This window comes from Bombina bombina, chromosome 8, assembly GCF_027579735.1.
Source record: "Bombina bombina isolate aBomBom1 chromosome 8, aBomBom1.pri, whole genome shotgun sequence".
In the NCBI taxonomy this organism is placed as follows: Eukaryota; Metazoa; Chordata; class Amphibia; order Anura; family Bombinatoridae; genus Bombina; species Bombina bombina.
In genome coordinates, this window is record NC_069506.1 from 63,188,849 (window position 1) to 63,208,135 (window position 19,287).

Sequence of the window (19,287 nt, forward strand, 5' to 3'; positions counted from 1 at the left end):
TACCTATTCTGTATTAAAATATACATATATATATATATATATACTGTATATATATATATATATATATATATATTGTAATGTGTGTATATATATATATATATATATATATATATATATAAAAAAATATATATATATACAGGACCCTCCACTAATATTGGCACCCTTGGTAAATTTGAGCAAAGACGGTTGTGAAAATGTGTCTTTATTGTTTAACCTTTTGGTCTTTTGTTAAAAAAACATACACAACAATACTCTGCTCTAATGGATATCAAAAAATTGCAAACACAACACAGGTTTATCCAAAAAAATATCTTTGTTAAATATATGTGTGGCACAATTATTGGCACCCCAATGAATTCATATATAAAAATATATTTGAAATATATTTCCATTGATATTTTACATTTATTAGTACACCTGGGTGACAAGGAACAGGAAATTGTTCAACCATTAATTCCTGTTTCACAGGAGAATAAATATGAGGTGACGCATAGGCCAAATTCCCATAGTCATTCATTACAAGGTGTGGCATTACAAGGTGTGGCAAAAGGTTGTTGAGCTTCAGAAGTGGCTATAAGAAAATAGCAAAAGCATTGAAATGCCCATTTAGTGTGTCTAAATTATCTCAACGCACTGTGAAGAGGATGGTTTGAGTGGCCAAAATATTTCTAAGGATCATAGCTGGAGAATTGCAGAAGTTCGTTGCGTCTTGGGGTCGGAAAGTCTCCAAAACTACAATCCGACATTACCATAAGTTGTCTGGGTATTAAGAAAAAAGCCTCTACTCTCATCCAAAAAAAAACCTCAAGCATCTTCAGTTTGCCAGACACTACTGGAACTTCAAATGGGATCATATTATATGGTCAGAAGAAACCAAAAGTAGCCATATGGAAAAGTACCTCATGCCCACAGTTAAATATGGTGGTGGCTCTTTAATTTTTTGGGGCTGTTTTTCTGCCAGAGGACCTGGACATTTTGTTAGGATACATGGCATCATGGACTCTATTAAATATCAACAGCTATTATATGAACATTTGACTGCCTCTGCCAACACGTTTAAAATGGGCCGTGGATGGATCTTCCAGCAGGACAATGATCCAAAACATACATCAAAATCAACAAAAGCAAAAATGTTTTATTGACCACAAAATCAAGGTCCTGCTATGGCCATCCCAGTCCCCTGACTTGAACCCCATAGAAAACCTGTGGGGTGAACTGAAGAGGAGAGTCCATCAGCGTCAAACTCAAAATTTGAAGGATCTTGAGAGATTATGTATGGAGGAATGGTTTCAGATCCCTTGTAATGTATTCTCCAACCTCATTAGGCATTATAAGAGAAGACTCAGAGCTGTTATCTTGGCAAAGGGAGGTAGCACAAAGTATTGACTAAAAGGGTGCCAATAATTGTGCCACACATATATTTAACAAAGATTGTTTTAGTATAAACCTGTGTTGTGTTTGCAATTGTTTGATATCCATGAAAACAGGGTATTTTTGTTAATTTTTTTAACAAAAGATTAAAAGGGTAAATAATAAAAAAAAAAACCTCAGTTATCTTTCCTCATATTTACCAAGGTTGCCAATATTAGTGGAGGGCACTGTATGTATATATATATATTATAGACTAGATTACAATTGCAGCAGTATTTATTGCTCCAGCTTGAGCATTAACTCCACTAGAAGTAAGTTTTGTGCGCGTCGGATTGCGCTCGTATTAGAATTTGAAAGTAAATGGTTTTTGCTTGCGCACTAACCAGACGAGCGTATAAAGACAAAAATAGAATATTACGCTATAACCTTTTCCCCATAGAAGTCAATGGAGCAAAAAAAGTGGGGAAAAACACACCCTACTCGCTCACAAACCCGATCACATAACCCCACATTAAATTTGATTGTGCTCAAGCAAACACATTTTATTTTCAACTTGTACTTCTGACACGCAATGAGCAGTGATAAACCCTGTATCGCTTACGCGCAACAGTTAGCGTGCCACTCGTAATTTAGCCCACTCCTAAGAGGAGAGACTGACTGACAAGGTGGACAGAAGGAGGGTATGAGTCTGTCTTTGCCAAAACTAGTAAGTACCAAGTACAGTATATAACAGGACAGACTGGAAGGGAGAGAGGATGCAGGGTATGCGCCTGTCTGCCAGAATTAGTAAAGTCTTAAGTACAGTGTTGAAGGGGACAGACTGACTAAGGGGGAGCAAAGAAAAAAGGTGAGTGCCTATCCACCCAGAACCATCAGCACTCCAAGTACTGTGTGAGTATTAACAGGGACAAGAGGGCAGAAGGAGGGTATGTCCCTGTCTGGGCCAAATTGACTATAAGGGAAGGGAAGCAGGAGGTGTGTGTCTGTCTGCTAGAACCAGTAAGGACCCAGTTTAGTGTGTAAGGGACAAACTGACTAGAAGGGAGGACAGCAGTAGGTGGGTGTCTGTCTGCTAGAACCAGTAAGGACCCAAGTATAGTGTGTAAGGGACAAACTGACTAGAAGGGAGGGCAGCAGGAGATGTGTCTCTGTCTTCCAGAACCAGTAAGGACCCAAGTATAGTGTGTAAGGGACAAACTGACTAGAAGGGAGGGCAGCAGTAGGTGGGTGTCTGTCTGCTAGAACCAGTAAGGACCCAAGTATAGTGTGTAAGGGACAAACTGACTAGAAGGGAGGGCAGCAGGAGATGTGTCTCTGTCTTCCAGAACCAGAAAGGACCCAGGTATATTGTACTAATTGGAAGGGTGACATGAGGGGAATACACTCCCTATTTCAGGAGTCCTTGTTGTGCCACCAGATAAAGATATAGCAGTGTGGGTGGCACAAAAAAGGAGACACATGTTTTTCCTTTTTGAAGTCTAGGTCAGATTAGATAGTGGTTTTGTTATTTTGTGCATCCACTTAACCAAGTCACAGGCTCAACTGGAGTTGTCTAGTAGTGACAGCCTTTACTATAATATAAATATGAAAATTAAATGTTTCCACTGACCCCGGAGAGACTGGAATTTAAAACCCTGACTTTCCTATATGCAGGGCAGACATTGATACAATAAAGAAGGTACAATAAATACTCAAGACACTAGACCATAAATCAGTACAAATTTTAACAAAACAAGTTATATTTGAAATGCTTTTAAAACTGGCATCTTGAGTTCAGATCTTTTGCAATGTGGTAATTCATTTCAGTTGCTTAATAAACAATGAATTCAATGTCCCTTTAAATATTACAAACCCTAAGAAAAAAATATGCAAATCACTTTTCATCGCTTCTTCTAATGAATTACAATAGACTCCAATGCTACTTTATTGCAATGTGCACATATCTCTATTTAATAGATTCTGCACCCTGTATTTTTAATAGAAGTAATTAGTTTTCTCTTGAAAGGTTAAATGAGTTTGGCTCTGTCAAATACTATTAACATTTTCTGTTACTCGTATCTAAAAATATAGTCTGAAGAGTGCAAGAAAAAACTGACACTATATGTGCTGGGTTCAGTTTGTTTTTGCATCAAGTGCAAGAAATTAGCTTTTGTTTGATACAGTTTATTAACCACTGACCTTCACATTGGTTCAACATTGATTTATTTGATATTTCTTGAAGGTTGTTTAAAGTTGAAGACCTGCGATTAAAATTTGTGCATCCTGCAATAAGCACAGATCTCACCAAAACATGGGTAATAAGAATGTAGGGATTTAGGATCTGCCATCTTCAAGAGAAACCCCCCATAAAACAACCCCCCCCACCAAAATAAATAAATAAATTCTGTGTATGTTTTTTGCAGATAATGGACTCCATTTATCATGTGCCGGTTAGACAAGGTTCGCTATCATGAACCTCGTCTGCCTGGTCTTTCGGTAAGCGGGCAATATCTTCTGCCTGCATTTAACATTGCACAATGCTGTCCCCTGCTTGCACGGCCAATTATGTGCGAGCAGGGACTGTCAATCATACCAACACAGTGACCTAGGTTCTGTAAAACATGTTAGTGAAAGTAATATCCTGCAGAAAAAAAAAACTTAAGAACACTTAAAGGTGCACTTAAAGGTGTATTACAAATACTGTATTAATCTATAACATAAACTGGATACCATGTGTATATAAACCTGTATTATCAGTCATGCCATTAAAATGTATCAGTTTTTAACTTCCTATCCAATTTTCTCTAATGGTCCTGCCCCAGTGTTTATATTTCAAAGGATTTTGCCAGCACTCACCTAATTAGAAATAAATTAACGAGCTGGTTTATCTTGCTCATACATTTCAGAGAATTTCATGCCCTATAAATGATCATTACTAATTTTTTTTTCGAATGCTTTGCTCTGTTTTGCCAGAATGATATTGAGATTTTAGTTATTTTTTATTTAAATGAACTTAATACAGAAAAAAAACACCTTTAAATAAATGATCTAACAGAACAGGTTATATGAATATTTTACTAGTAATTTTTAAAGGTTTTTTTATGATTCTAATAGAGCATGCAATTTAAATACTCAACCCACATTTTTTATTTCATGATTCAGATAGAGCATGCAATTTTAAGCAACTTTATAATTTACTCCTATTATCAATTTTTCTTCGTTCTCTTGCTATCTTTATTTAAAAAGCAGGGATGTAAAGCTTAGGAGCCATCCCATTTTAGGTTGAGAACACTGGATAGTGCTTTCGTATTGGTGGCTACATTTAGCCACCAATAAGCAAGCATAACCCAGGTTCTGAACCAAAAATGGGCTGGCTCCTAAGCTTTACATTCCTGCTTTTTTAAATAAAGATAGCAAGAGAACGAAGAAAAATTGATAATAGGAGTAAATTAGAAAGTTGCTTTAAACTGCCTGCTCTATCTGAATCATTAATGTTTAAGTTTAGTATCCCTTTAAATTTACTTGGCTCTCGTATCTTTTGTTGAAAAGCATATATAGGTAGACTGAAGAGTAGTGCGCTACTGTGAGCTAGCTAGTGATTGGCTGCACACATATGCCTCTTGCCATAGGCTCACCATATGGCCTAGTTGTGCATTGTTGCTCTGAAGCCGACTTTAACTATATGTTAACTTATTTGCATGGGTTTAAAGGGGACAGTAAAGTAAAAATGTTTCAGTTAAAGTAAGCAATTTTAAACAACTTTCCAATTTACTTCTAGTATCATTTTGCTTAGTTCTCTTGGTATCCTTAGGTAAAGAGTGACCCCAGTTAAGCTCAGGAGTGTGCACGTGCCCTTAGCCAACTGACAAGTGTTTACAACTATGTATAACAATACTATAAACATTGTTGTAAACACTACTGCGAGATGCACTTGCACGCTCCTACAGGCCCATTTATCAAAGGGCTTGCGGACCTGATCCGACACTGCGGATCAGGTCCGCAAGACCTCGCTAAATGCGGAGAGCAATACGCTCTCCGCATTTAACATTGCACCAGCAGCTCACAAGAGCTGCTGGTGCAACGCCGCCCCCTGCTGACTCGCGGCCAATCGGCCGCCAGCAGGGAGCTGTCAATCAACCCGATCGTATTCGATCGGGTTGATGTCCGGCGATTCCTGTCCGCCTGTTCAGAGCAGGCGGACAGGGTTATGGAGCAGCGGTCTTTAGACCGCTGCTTCATAAGTTGTGTGTCTGGCGAGTCTGAAGACTCCCCAGAAACACGGCCCTTCAAGCTCCGTACGGAGCTTGATAAATGGGCCTGTCAGACTCACCTAGGAGTACTCTTTAACAAAGAATTGTTAGTTGAAAGTTGTTGAAAATGCCATGCACTAGCCATTCCATTTAAAGGGACAGTCTAGTCAAAATTAAACTTTCATGATTCAGATAGGGCATGCAATTTTAATCAACTTTCCAATTTACTTTTATCATCAAATTTGCTTTGTTCTCTTGGTTTTCTTTGATGAAAGGTAAACCTTGGTAGGCTCATATGCTAATTTATATGCTCTTGAAGGCCACCTCTTATTTTAGTGCATTTTGACAGTTTTTCACAGCTAGACAGCACTAGTTCATGTGTGCCATATTGATAACCTTATGCTCACTCCGTGGAGTTAATTATGAGTCAGCACTGATTGGCAAAAATGCAAGTCTGTCAAAAGAACTGAAATAAGGGGGCAGTCTGCAGAGGCTTAGATACAAGGTAATCACAGAGGTAAAACGTATATTAATATAACTGTGTTGGTTATGAAAAACTGAGGAATGGGTAATAAAGGGATTATCTATCGTTTGAAACAATACAAATTCTGGAGTAGACTGTCCCTTTAAGCTTAAAGCGATATGAAACCCAAAAATGTTATTATGTGATTCAGACAGAGGATACCATTTTACAAAAAGTTTCCAATTTACTTTTATTATAAAATTTGCTTTGTTCCCGTGATATTCTGCATTAAAGAGAGCTTTGTTCTTTGAAACCACAACCCATCAAAATTGGTTCAGCTTGCAGGGTAATTAGATATCCTTAGTTTATCACTTTCTGTACACACATGCTTCTTTATTTTATCTCAGTAACCCAATACTTAGAAAAAGGAAAATTAATATTTTATTGCCAATGATAATCAATATATACAGTATATGCAGCCACCAATCAGCAGCTAGACCTAGGTTCTTTGCTGCTCCTGAGCTTTCCTAGATAAACCTTTCAGCAAAGGATAACTAGAGAATGAAACAAATTAAATAATAGAAGTAAATTGGAAAGTTGTTTAAAATGGTATGCTCTGTCTGAATCACGAAAGAAAAATGTTGTGTTTCATGTCCATTTAAGTATAGAAACTTTCAATATAGTTAGGGATACCACAGGCAAAATCAGCTATTTCAAATGCAGAAATAAAGTAAAAGGTGCTATTAGTAAATTACTCCAGCAGGTAAAATGGATGATTGGAAACAAATTGGAGAAATATTTAGGGTAAACTGTACCTTTAATTCCATAAAACTAACTTGCATAAAACTTCCGTGTACACTGATGGGTGAAAAAAGGTAAAACAAATCCCCTTCCTTATCCATTTAAGAAAGCCATTCCTAGGATTACTTTTTTTTCACATCCCGACTCTTCAGAACAGTCAACAGATTCTGCCTTTATTTGCCCAAACCCAACTCACTGAATACCCAAAGCTCTGTCAACAAAAGTAATTGCCCTCCCCATTAAAGGTTTTTTTAAAAATGCCACTGGCTGAAATGCATTTAAAATGTTTGTGTTAAATAGGTTAATTCACGGTTTTCAAATGGATTGGAATACATAAGAATTTGAAAAGCCACACAGTCATTTTGGTATTCTGATGGATATTTTGAATGCATTTTAAATTGGAAGTAAATTTCCATAGAAACTGTATTCTCTTGTATTTTTTGCCTTATGTTACAAAGGCGGTTTCAAATTCTAATACAATGCAAAAAAGATATTCCTGTGCTGAATAAACCAATATTTTCTGTGGGATTTGTCCTGTCAACCAGTGAGCGTTAGATTTCGAGCCCTGAGTTTTACACAATCCTGCACTTCCTGCAACAACTACAATAGAATGGTTACTAACCATGTTATTGATTTCATCTCTCATCAAAACTGTTCTCCTATTGTAACCCCTTTAAGGTGCCAAATGGTGAAGACCTTCTTCTCCATAGTGGGAGCGGCCATCTTGGAGCACAGGTATAATCACACCCTGTGACAGAAGCAATCCGCATTGAGCTTGTTTTTTTGGACAAACGTATAATGTGCTTTAGATTAGCTAGCACCATACAGAGCAGGAACTTTACATTTTTGCAGCAAAGTGTTTTTGTTTAATGTATTTTGTGTAACTTTAAAACTGTGTAAAAACATTAAAACACGTAAAGCTCACATGCTGTATCATATACACTAACCCTAAACAATGATACAGCTGTAAAAAAAATGTCAGTATCACTGATCGTTGAGTATGTACAAATTCTGTCACATTGGGGTATATTTATTAAAGTGCGGACGGACATGATACAATGTAGCGTATCATGTCCGCCGCACATCGATAAATGCCGACAGCATATGCTGTCTGCATTTATCATTGCACAAGCAGTTCTTGTGAACTGCTGGTGCAATGCCGCCCCCTGCAGATTCGCGGCCAGTCGGCCGCTAGCAGGGGGTGTCAATCAACCTGATTGTATAGGAACGGGTTGATTTCTGTCCACAGCCTGCTTCTGTCCACAGCAGGCAGACAAGTTATGGAGCAGCGGTCTTTACGGAGCTTGATAAATTGGCCCGATAGTGTGGGAATACCTAAGCTCCAAGATGGTGGTGCCCAGTATGAAGAGGTGGAGTATCACCATCTGGCACCTTTATGCTATTAAATAGAACTGTTCTGAAGAGAGCTGCAGACACAGAAGGAAACACAATTGCATGGTGAGTAATAACCATTATTTATGGTTGTGCTCAGCAGTTTAATTGAATTTATTAAATTAAAAAATGTTTTACTTAAACATGTTACAAATATATAAGTTCAAATTTATTTAACTGTTTTATCATACTATAAAGCCGTAACTCTTCAAAGATTGATACATTGGCACACGGGTTCCAAATCAAAGGCTTGGGTGGCATTAGATTCACATATCTTAAGTACCCCTCAGGTGGGGGCTTTGTGTTGGGTTCCTAAAGACACTAGACCACAGATAATACAAAAAATATCAATTTATAACCATATATTTAATTCTTTGGATTGTCTGCTTAAAACTTCTGAAGGTATCTCATCTTTTAAATCTCCAATGACCCCAACATCTTTTAATGCAGAGTTTTTAGGAAGCAATATCTCCAAAACAAGCTCCTGTCTGTGTTGACTCTGTCCATAGCGTACCTAGTTTAGAGCGATAAATTAAAACCTAGACAAGAGTTAAGACCAGAGGGATCATTGTATCATGATTAAAATATGTGCAGGTTCATGACCTTTTACAAGACTTCACCTCATAGGACTGACTTGCTTAGATTTCCCACTGCCTCCGAACTGTAGAGGGAACTGCTAGGAGGGGCACCTTGCCTTTAGCTAGTTGTTTATTAAGGGGATTACATGCGGGTGTACTTCCTAATGATACTGAAAAATTGAATGCACAATTAGGTAGAGCATTAGGCCATAAAGACTGGTACAAAATCTTCCAATGCACACATTGATCGTCAGTCTCTACACAAATGCTGGAACTAAACTATAAAATATTGACACGCTGCTATCTGATGCCAGTTTGTATTAAATATATATACCCTCACTGTTCCGATTTGTGTTGGAGAGAGTGCGATGGGCTATGGAAATCTGTAGCAACGCCTTCTAAACAACCATGGGTGAAGAAAACAGAGGGACTATTAATTCTAGAAGGCTATGGTTATTATAGAAAACAAAAAATAGACATGTTTCATAATATTCAATTTTATTGGGACCAATTTAAACACACACAATGAAGTCAAATAGTCTGGGTGATGGAGTTTCCATCCCTCTTTATCTGCACTTTCCAGTTTATTTCTTAGGGGCAAATTTATCAATGTGCAAGCGGATATGATACAAAGTAACGTATCATGTCTGCCGCACATCGATAAATGCCGACAGCATACGCTGTCGGCATTTATCATTGTACCAGCAGTTCTTGTGAACTGCTGGTGCAATGCCGCCCCCTGCAGATTCGTGGCCAATCGGCTGCTAGTAGGAGGTGTCAATCAACCCAATCGTATTCGATCAGGTTGATTTCTGTCCGCGGCCTCAGAGCAGGCGGACAAGTTATGTTTCTTAACTTCTGTTTCCGGTGAGCCTAAAGGCTCGCCGGAAACAAGGGGCATCAAGCTCCATACGGAGCTTGATAAATATGCCGCTTAGTCTTCTTTTTCTCCATCTTTGTTTGTTAAACAGGCTGAGGAAGGTATTACACTCCTTACCTGTGCTTTACAATGTATAATATTGTAAACAATATTTAATATAATAACTGTTGTTTGTCTAATTGGATTTTTGTTCATTTGTTAATATTTGAAAATCTAATAAATGTGTATAAATGTGTATAAATAGCAGATCATTATGCATCAGGGTTGGATTGGCCTACTAGGATACTAGGAGATTTCCCGGTGGGCTGCAGCAGCTGGGGCTGGAAAGCTACAATTTAAAAGGGTGATTAATGGATGCAATTGGGTTGTAGTGTTGCTATATAATATCAATCTGACATTTTTATATAATACAAAGTAATATAATTTAATTCTGAAAAAAATATTGGGGAAGGAGTATCCCAGCAATCACCTTTGAAAAAAATGGGGCATGGGCATTCTACTGACGGAAAATAGGGCTGGTCTTCATATTTTTCCAGGCTTATTTATATTCCCAGTCCGGCCCTGTTATGCATTCAAATTATATGCAGTGCGATGGATTTAATAAATGTTATTTCATTTTTTTTTTTGAAGGAGCCAAAAACCTCAGCTCAGTTAATGGAAGAGTGGGGCCTTGATAATGTTGATTATGCGTTCTCAGAAGATGATTATCACACTCTCACTAACTACAAGGCATTCAGTCAGTTTCTCAGGTAAGACAAACATTAGTAAATACACTTTTGAACTGAATATTAGATCTTTAATAAAAATTTGTTACAGGTACAGTATATTCAAAATAAAATTCCTCATAAAATGCTTAATCGTGTATAATTAAAAACTTAGCAATGCAATTTTTATTTTGACTGCTTTTCCTGTAATTTAATCCTGGAAATAGTATTATTTACACCCCCCCCCCTATCCGTATAGACTGGAGCACATTCTGCACAATGCAGAACCCCAACACTCTGAAATGCTGCATAGTGAGTGGTTGTGGAAAAATAGTAGAAAGAGGAGGCGCCTCATGTGCAGATTAGATGGTCATATCAGGAATGGTATACACCAAGTGTAACACAGAATACTCAAATTTAGTGAAATCACCCAAATGTGCTTGTAGATCTTAAGGTGTATCAGCTCACCTCCTCCCGCTAACAGGAACAGTCACTGCAGACAGGATCAATCTTCAGTATAGGCGTGACAACACCATACAGTCCCTGAATCCCTGATTTCTTACATTGGATTGCGCTTCTATGTATAGATATCACTATTTTGAGGGGGTTCAGTTTGTCAATCCCCTGTTATAGTAACTTACCATTAAACGCAACTCCATAGAGAGTCCTCAGGAGAACTGGTATCAGGTAGTATTGTTTTCGACTGCGATATATTCAACATAACACTGACCAGTTGGTCCTTTATGCATTACGTAGCATTGCATTTGACTGCAATATATTTACCATAACACTGACCAATTGGTCCTTTATGCTTTACGTAGCATTGCATTTGACTGCAATATATTTACCATAACACTGACCAATTGGTCCTTTATGCTTTAGGTAGCATTGCATTTGACTGCAATATATTTACCATAACACTGACCAATTGGTCCTTTATGCTTTACGTAACATTGCATTTGACTGCAATATATTTACCATAACACTGACCAGTTGGTCCTTTATGCATTACGTAGCATTGCATTTGACTGCGATATATTTACCATAACACTGACCAATTGGTCCTTTATGCATTACATAGCATTGCATTTGACTGCAATATATTTACCATAACACTGACCAATTGGTCCTTTATGCTTTGCGTAGCATTGCATTTGACTGCGATATATTCACCATAACACTGACCAATTGGTCCTTTATGCTTTACGTAGCATTGCATTTGACTGCGATATATTTACCATAACACTGACCAATTGGTCCTTTATGCTTTACGTAGCATTGCATTTGACTGCGATATATTTACCATAACACTGACCAATTGGTAATTTATGCATCCATAGGATCAATTAGTAAACGGCTTTGTACCTCAATAATATGAGATCACTCTCCTAGTGATACATATGACTGTTATTATTAATTCACCTTTCAGAGGCCTTACCTGTTACACTATAGAGAGGTTATCACACAAATTGTTACTATTGGCAATTTTTTTGCTTTTAAGTCCCATATTTTAATTTTAGTTTTATTAAAAGTTATGTTTTAACGTAGGAACTTTTCATTACCTTTTTTCAGTCAGGCATTGGGGCCGAACTATCAAGCTCTGAATGGAGCTTGATGCCCCTGTTTCCGCGCGCCTTCAGGCTCACCGCATACAGCAGTTATGAAGCAGCGATCTTAACACCACTGCTCCATAACTGGTCCACCGCCTCTGAGGCTACTGTCTGCAATCCGCCCGATCCTATACGATCGCGCTGATTGATACCCCATGCTAGCGGTCGATTGGACGCGATTGGACGCAAGTCTGCAGGGGGCAGCATTGCACAAGCAGTTCTGGTGAACTGCTTGTGCAATGTTAGATACGCTGTCTGCATTCAGCGATGTCTGTCAGACATGATACGCTAAAGAGAGCTATGTTGCATCCTTTTGTGCATCTCTTTGTTGTGAGTATTGTGAGTATTCTGTGTTGCACTTGGTGTATACCATTCCTGATATGACCATCGGATCTGCACATGAGGCGCCTTATCTTTCTACTATTTCTCCAGGACCCTACTAATGTGTGTACGGAGAGCTGGCTTTCTTCTATTTGTGGAAGATTGTTTGATTTATTGACAGTGGTGGTCTCGGCTGTTTACTGGATGGTTCACAGTTCTTTTCTCTCGCTGACTTTTCCACTGGTTGGACAGTTTTGTTTACATGTATATTGATTTACTATTTTATTTTTGTTTTCCATTTATGTGTACTTTGTAGTTTGTATATAGCGCACCCTACAAGCCATTCCTTTTGGTTGTTATATTTTATCATAGTGATTGGTTGATATGTGAAAAAGCTCACAGCAAAGGAAGTATGATTGACAACATTCATTAATCTTTTGAAGGGGTGTGTCCTGTGACTGCAAAATAATTTACATTTTCTAGGTTATAGATTGTAAATGATTTCACAACATTTGTTTGTGTGCGGATCTGTTATGATGCAGTGAATCATTTCTAATGGGTAAATAAAAATAATGTATCCATGTCCTATAGCCAAAGACAGCACTGCTGTCATTTATTGTTCTATTAGCCTATTATTCCTGAAATTTATATTGGTAAATAATTATTTTTCACTCCCCCAAGAGGCTGGAATTCATAAGTATACAAATGTACTGTACATATAAAACAGTCTTTTTTATATATATATATATTTATTGAGGAAAAAACAAAGTACAGATGACAAAATTATGCTCACATTCGAATGATAAAGATAATTTCACTAACATATGTGACCAGTACTGTGATATATTTGAGTTATTTCTGTTTGTGATTATAAAAATATAACAAATATCCTCATTTTAAACCCTAGTAAAAAATACTCAGACCACTTTTGGGTCCTTTTGAGGATTATGAAAAATAAAATGATGTCAGGGCTTTATAAAGAGGACTCAGGGAGGGGGGGAGGAAGGGGGGGAGGTATAAAAGAGGAGAGTGATGATATAAAGATGTCAATTCAAAAAGCCAAAGCTGAACCTTTAGACGGTTTACTTAGGTGTGGTCACCATAAATTTAGAATGTTTACAGGGATGTTTACAGGGAGGGACGGGGCTTGATGCTTATACAGTGGATATAAAAAGTCTACACACCCCTGTTAAAATGTCAGGTTTCTGTGATGTAAAAAAATGAGACAAAGATAAATCATTTCAGAACTTTGTCCACCTTTAATGTGACCTATAAACTGTACAACTCAATTGAAAAACAAACTGAAATCTTTTAGGAAAAGGGAAATAAAAATAAAAAACTAAAATAATATGGTTGCATAAGTGTGAACACCCTTTTATAACTGGGGATGTAGCTGTGTTCAGAATTAAGCAATCACATTCAAAATCATGTTAAATAGGAGTCAGTACACACCTGTCATCATTTAAAGTGCCTCTGATTAACCCCAAATAAAGTTCAGCTGTTCTAGTAGGTCTTTCCTGACATTTTGTTAGTTGCATCCTACAGCTAAAGCCATGGTCCACAGAGAGCTTCTAAAGCATCAGAGGGCTCTCATTGTTAAAAGGTATCAGTCAGAAGAAGGGTACAAAAGAATTTCCAAGGCATTAGATATACCATGGAACAGTGAAGACAGTCATCCTCAAGTGAAGAAAATATGGCGCAACAGTGACATTACCAAGAACTGGATGTCCCTCCAAAATTGATGAAAAGACGAGAAGAAAACTGGTCTGGGAGGCTGCAAAGAGGCCTTCAGCAACATTAAAGGAGCTGCAGTAATATCTGGCAAGTACTGGCTGTGTGGTACATGTGACAACAATCGCCCGTATTCTTCATATGTCTGGGCTATGGGGTAGAGTGGCAAGACGGAAGCCTTTTCTTACAAAAAAAACATCCAAGCTTGGCTAAATTTTGCAAAAACACATCTGAAGTTTCCCAAAAGCATGTTGCAAAAGGTGTTCTGGTCTGATGAAACCAAAGTTTAACTTTTTGGCCATAATTCCAAAAGATATGTTTGGCGCAAAAACAACACTGCATATCACCAAAAGAACACCATACCTACAGTGAAGCATGGTGGTGTCAACATCATGCTTTGGGGCTGTTTTTCTTCAGCGGGAACTGGGGCCTTAGTCAAGGTAGAGGGAATTATGAACAGTTCCAAATACCAGACAATATTGGCACAAAACCTTCAGGCTTCTGCTAGAAAGCTGAACATGAAGAGGAACTTCATCTTTCAGCATGACAACGACCCAAAGCATACATCCAAATCAACAAAGGAATGGCTTTAGCAGAAGAAGATTAAAGTTTTGGGATGGCCCAGCCAGAGCCCAGACCTGAATCCAATTCAAAATCTGTGGGGTGATCTGAAGAGGGCTGTGCATAGGAGATGCCCTCGCATTCTGACAGATTTAGAGTGTTTTTGCAAAGAAGAGTGGGCAAATCTTGCCAAGTCAAGATGTGCCATGCTGAAAAACTCATACCCAAAAAGACTAAGTGCTATAATAAAATCAAAAGGTGCTTCAATAAAGTATTAGTTTAAGGGTGTTCACACTTATGCAACCATATTATTTTAGTTTTTTATTTTTATTTCCCTTTACCTAAAATATTTCAGTTTGTTTTTCAATTGAGTTGTACAGTTTAAAGGTCACATTAAAGGTGGAAAAAGTTCTGAAATGATTTATCTTTGTCTCATTTTTTTACATCACAGAAACCTGACATTTTAACAGGGGTGTGTAGATTTTTTATATCCACTGTATATGGAAACTATGGGGATGGAGAGTATGAACTGACAGAGCACTGTTATGCTGGTATATATTTAAGCAATTTGGAGACAATGCTAACCTGAAGGCCATCTAGTAAGTAGACAGGTCTAGGATTTCATATTGTTATATATAACTGCATGAACATTAGCAATAACAATGATTCAAGTGTAAGTTTAGCTACTCATGGCTGTAGTATCAGTGAGACAAATAGTAAGGAGGATAACCTTGTGGGACTTTGTCCAAGGGGAAACTGACAAACTTTAGTATATTAAACAAACCTAATGGGAGGTTAATAGGATATTTTTTTGAAAAACCTTTTCTATATATGTAAATATAAAGGTGGTAGCCTCTTCCCACAGCCCCGTCCGCTGGCCATGGTCTCAAAGCCCAATCCTAGTAGTTACAAACTACTGTAAGGTGTGAGAGATCAAAATAACCTAACGAGTTCCTAATTCCATGCTCCCATTAGCTAAACACATGTCCCAATATATTTTATAACTTTTGAAAAAATAAAAAAAACAAAAAAACTTTAACATAACCAGTTACCGTATATGTACATCTAATGCTCACTAATTATGGATTAGGTTGAGAAAATAGCGTTCAGAGTTTATCCCTCTCCGGTTTTTACCAGACCCTGTTCACGTTATTGTCCTATGGTGATTCTGTTGATAAATCTGCGTTGCGCAGGGAATCGTTAATGGACAGGTTTTACCGATGGGCTCAAGCTGCTGCTCGCTGTTTGAAAAGGGGAATCTGTAGGCTACCCCTCTCCTGACTTCGGTAAATGTCCATCACTATGTAGACAATATGCGTCTGATGCAGATAACTGTCTCCGCCACCTGCTTTCGTCCAGCAGTGCCAAAATATAGCTAGCGGGCCGATCAGTCTCTTTAGCATCTCTGGCGCTTTCTGCAAAGGTGATTTTTTTAGGCGTTTTCTGTGGGGGTGACTCTTTAGAATTCTACAGACATATCGCTATGGTGTTTCGTCTAACCATCTTTCTTCCCTTGTGTGTTGCCATGCTCTTCTCTACCCTGTGTCCCGGAGTCTCCATTAGCAATGATGTCTTAGGCTGGTCGTCGTAGTCTCCGCATATCTCTGTGCTGTCGGCAGGTTGGAGCAGTGGTGATGTGAAAGAGTAAGGCTGCGGATATCCATATTTCTCTCTACTACAGTCCACGAGAGAGCTTTCTAATGGCGGCGGATCATCCTGAGTCTTTATGGTGATTTGCGGGTTGTGAAGCGCCGTGTCAGTGAGATTCTGTGTATCTGATGTCTTGGCTGAGCTTGTTAATAAGCGTTGAATTAGGTAGTCATAAGGAGCTTTATCAATTAGCCTCTGCATGAGAAGATCCAGTTTTCTGAAGTGTTCATCGAATTGCAGTATATAATCTTCTCCCGCCATGTCCACCAGACCAGATGTCCCCTTGAGGTAACAATACTGGATAGATTTTTATAGGTTCTCAACCTGCTTTCCAGATACATGTGGGGGAGTGAAGAAATTGCAGTAAGCCAGAATATTCCAGCGGCACTGAAACCCCATTTCTTCCGGGGGGGGGGGGGGAGGTGCATGCCTATCAGTGAGCCGCCGCCCTAGGCCTCAAGTTTCCAATCTGAGTCTCCAGATTCATGTAAACTTACAAGATTTTAAATGTGGGTCCGCGGCTTGCCAGGCCTTGGTATCTTAGTGAAATATGATTGTAATCTTGCTGTTAAAGTGTAGCAATCAGCGAATTACTAGAGATTCAGCTAGAGCCTACAGAAAATGCGCCCTATCCAGAACGCAGCACGGACACGCCCCCCACAACCCTACTATATACTACAAGCTAATTGGTTAGATAACTGATGGAGCTCATTTGCATATAGTCCTGATTGTTCACAGCAAAGAGACAAGATTAATATATTCAATAAGACTTTCAATGGGTCTATTTCTTTCTTGTTCTGCAATTGCAAAACTCTGAAATAAGTTTAAATGTTCTTAATGCATTTTTATTTTAGTAGCATATATATATATATATATATATATATATATATATATATATACAAAGTCATAGATAGGATTGCACATCATACTTAAATAATGCCACGGTGCTCCGCTAATACCATATCAATACTCTCCAAAAAGCAGGCAGCTTTTTGGAGAGTATATATATATATATATATATATATATATATATATATATATATATATATAAAACTAAAATGTACCCTTATTGGAAAGCTGACATCTACAAAAAAGTAATCTTAAATTAATATACTGTATAGACTACCTTGTCTTTTTTGAGCACTGATAATTTTGTTTTACAACTTTGTTTTGTTTACAAACTTGCACACAGAGAATGGTGCACAGTGGGTAAATTAAAGGGATACTAAACCGATATTTTTTCTTGAATGATTCAGATTGTGGTGCCAATTTATCATATGTCGGGCAGACATGATTCGCTGTAGCATACGCTGTAGCATACGCTGTTTGCATTTAACATTGCACAAGCATTTCTAGTGAAATGCTTGTGCAATGCTGCACCCTGCACATTTGCAGCCAATTGGCCGCTAGCAGGGGGTGTCAATCATCCCGATCGTATCTTACGACCGCTGCTTCTTAACTTAACTACGGGGGTGGATAGCAACATCCTGCTTGTTAAATCTACCCCAATGCATGCAATTTTAAGCAACTTTCTAATTTACTCTTAAAATTGCATGCTCTATCTGAACCATGAAAGAATACATTTCGGTATAGAATCCCTTTAATTAGTAGGGTTAACGGCATGATGTGATCTGTCCCTCTCACTTATATTAACCACTTGATTATTAGTGAAAGTTGCCATAATTAGTAAAGTAAAAAACAGTTACATATTCCAAATTAAGCCATTTTATTACATTTTACAAAATGACAATTTTGATTAGTAGCCATGCATAATGTCGCGTATGAAAAATTGCACTGGCAGAGAAAAGATGAAAACAATTTTATGACGTTATTCTTTGTAAAGAATAATAAAAAAAATCTTGTTCTCCACAGATACCAACAAGGTCAGGCCCTTATACTACACCTGCTTGAGTACAAAAGAGTAAATCCTCCAATCATTCACCTTTCTTCAAGCAGAGGTGTTATATACATGAAAGCGGTTGTTTAGGCTGTTCTTGAGGGTTGGAAATGGGGAATCCTAATCGAAAGTCCCCTTTAGAACATTCAATATTATTTATTGTTATTCATCGTGTGTCATTATATGCTTGGGTGGGCAAGTGAGGAAATGGCGGCCATTTATTTTCATAATCAATTACATTATGAATTATAAGTCGACTTTCCTATGAGTGTTACAGGTCTAATTCTTATATATTACTATCTTGATTTATGGTAGTTTGGTTGTTGGTAGTTTTTAGAAGAAAATTTGCTTCTGAGTATGATTTGATTATCAACTCTAAGCAGATGATGTAAAAGACTTGTATTGCACATGCATCATTCAACTGTTATCCACAACAGGCTTTATAAATATTTAATCAACTGTTTAATTTTATATATATATGTACTGTATATAGACTTTTGATCTGATGAAAGGTCTAATGTAGATCTGAAACGTCATCCAATAAATTTGACACTGAATTGTGAAAATCCTGAGAGTGCATCATCTTTGCTTCTGCTATTGATTTCAATGCTGCACCCAGGTGGTTGACCAAGGAGGGAGGATTAGTTTTTCTACAGCTTATTTATATATATATATATATATATATATATATATAGGTAACACTTGATGGACTTCTGTCTTCTTTCAATCTCATCTACTATGTTATTATTTATATATATATATATATATATCATATTATATATATGTATATCAGCCTTATTCATACATATTCAAATGTTTTTATTTAAAGTAACATAAAGTAAAAACCATGGTTCAGATAGAGCATGCAATTTTAAGAGACTTTTCAATATACATCTACTATCAGTAGCCTCAGGAGCAGCAAACCACTCCTAGGAGCTAGAAGGTGATTGGTGACTAGGCACATTTTCTCCGGTCATAGGCTCACAAGGATCTAGCTAGGTTCCAATAGGGCATTTCTGCTCTGGAGCTTAACTATGTGTTAACGTCTTTGCAGGGGTTAAATAAAAGATATATGCAAGTACCAATGCAATAAAAAAAA

General features: G+C 37.6%; 1 protein-coding gene across 1 annotated transcript in view; it reads left to right on the forward strand.

The window, feature by feature from the left end:
• Window positions 1–19,287, forward strand: part of CHD5 (chromodomain helicase DNA binding protein 5) — a 584,561-nt gene that overhangs the window by 220,057 nt on the left and 345,217 nt on the right. The window contains exons 4-5 of the mRNA XM_053690398.1: window positions 7,543–7,599; window positions 10,345–10,463. Coding sequence (XP_053546373.1) covers window positions 7,543–7,599; window positions 10,345–10,463 — 176 coding nt within the window. The remainder of the gene's footprint in view (window positions 1–7,542; window positions 7,600–10,344; window positions 10,464–19,287) is intronic.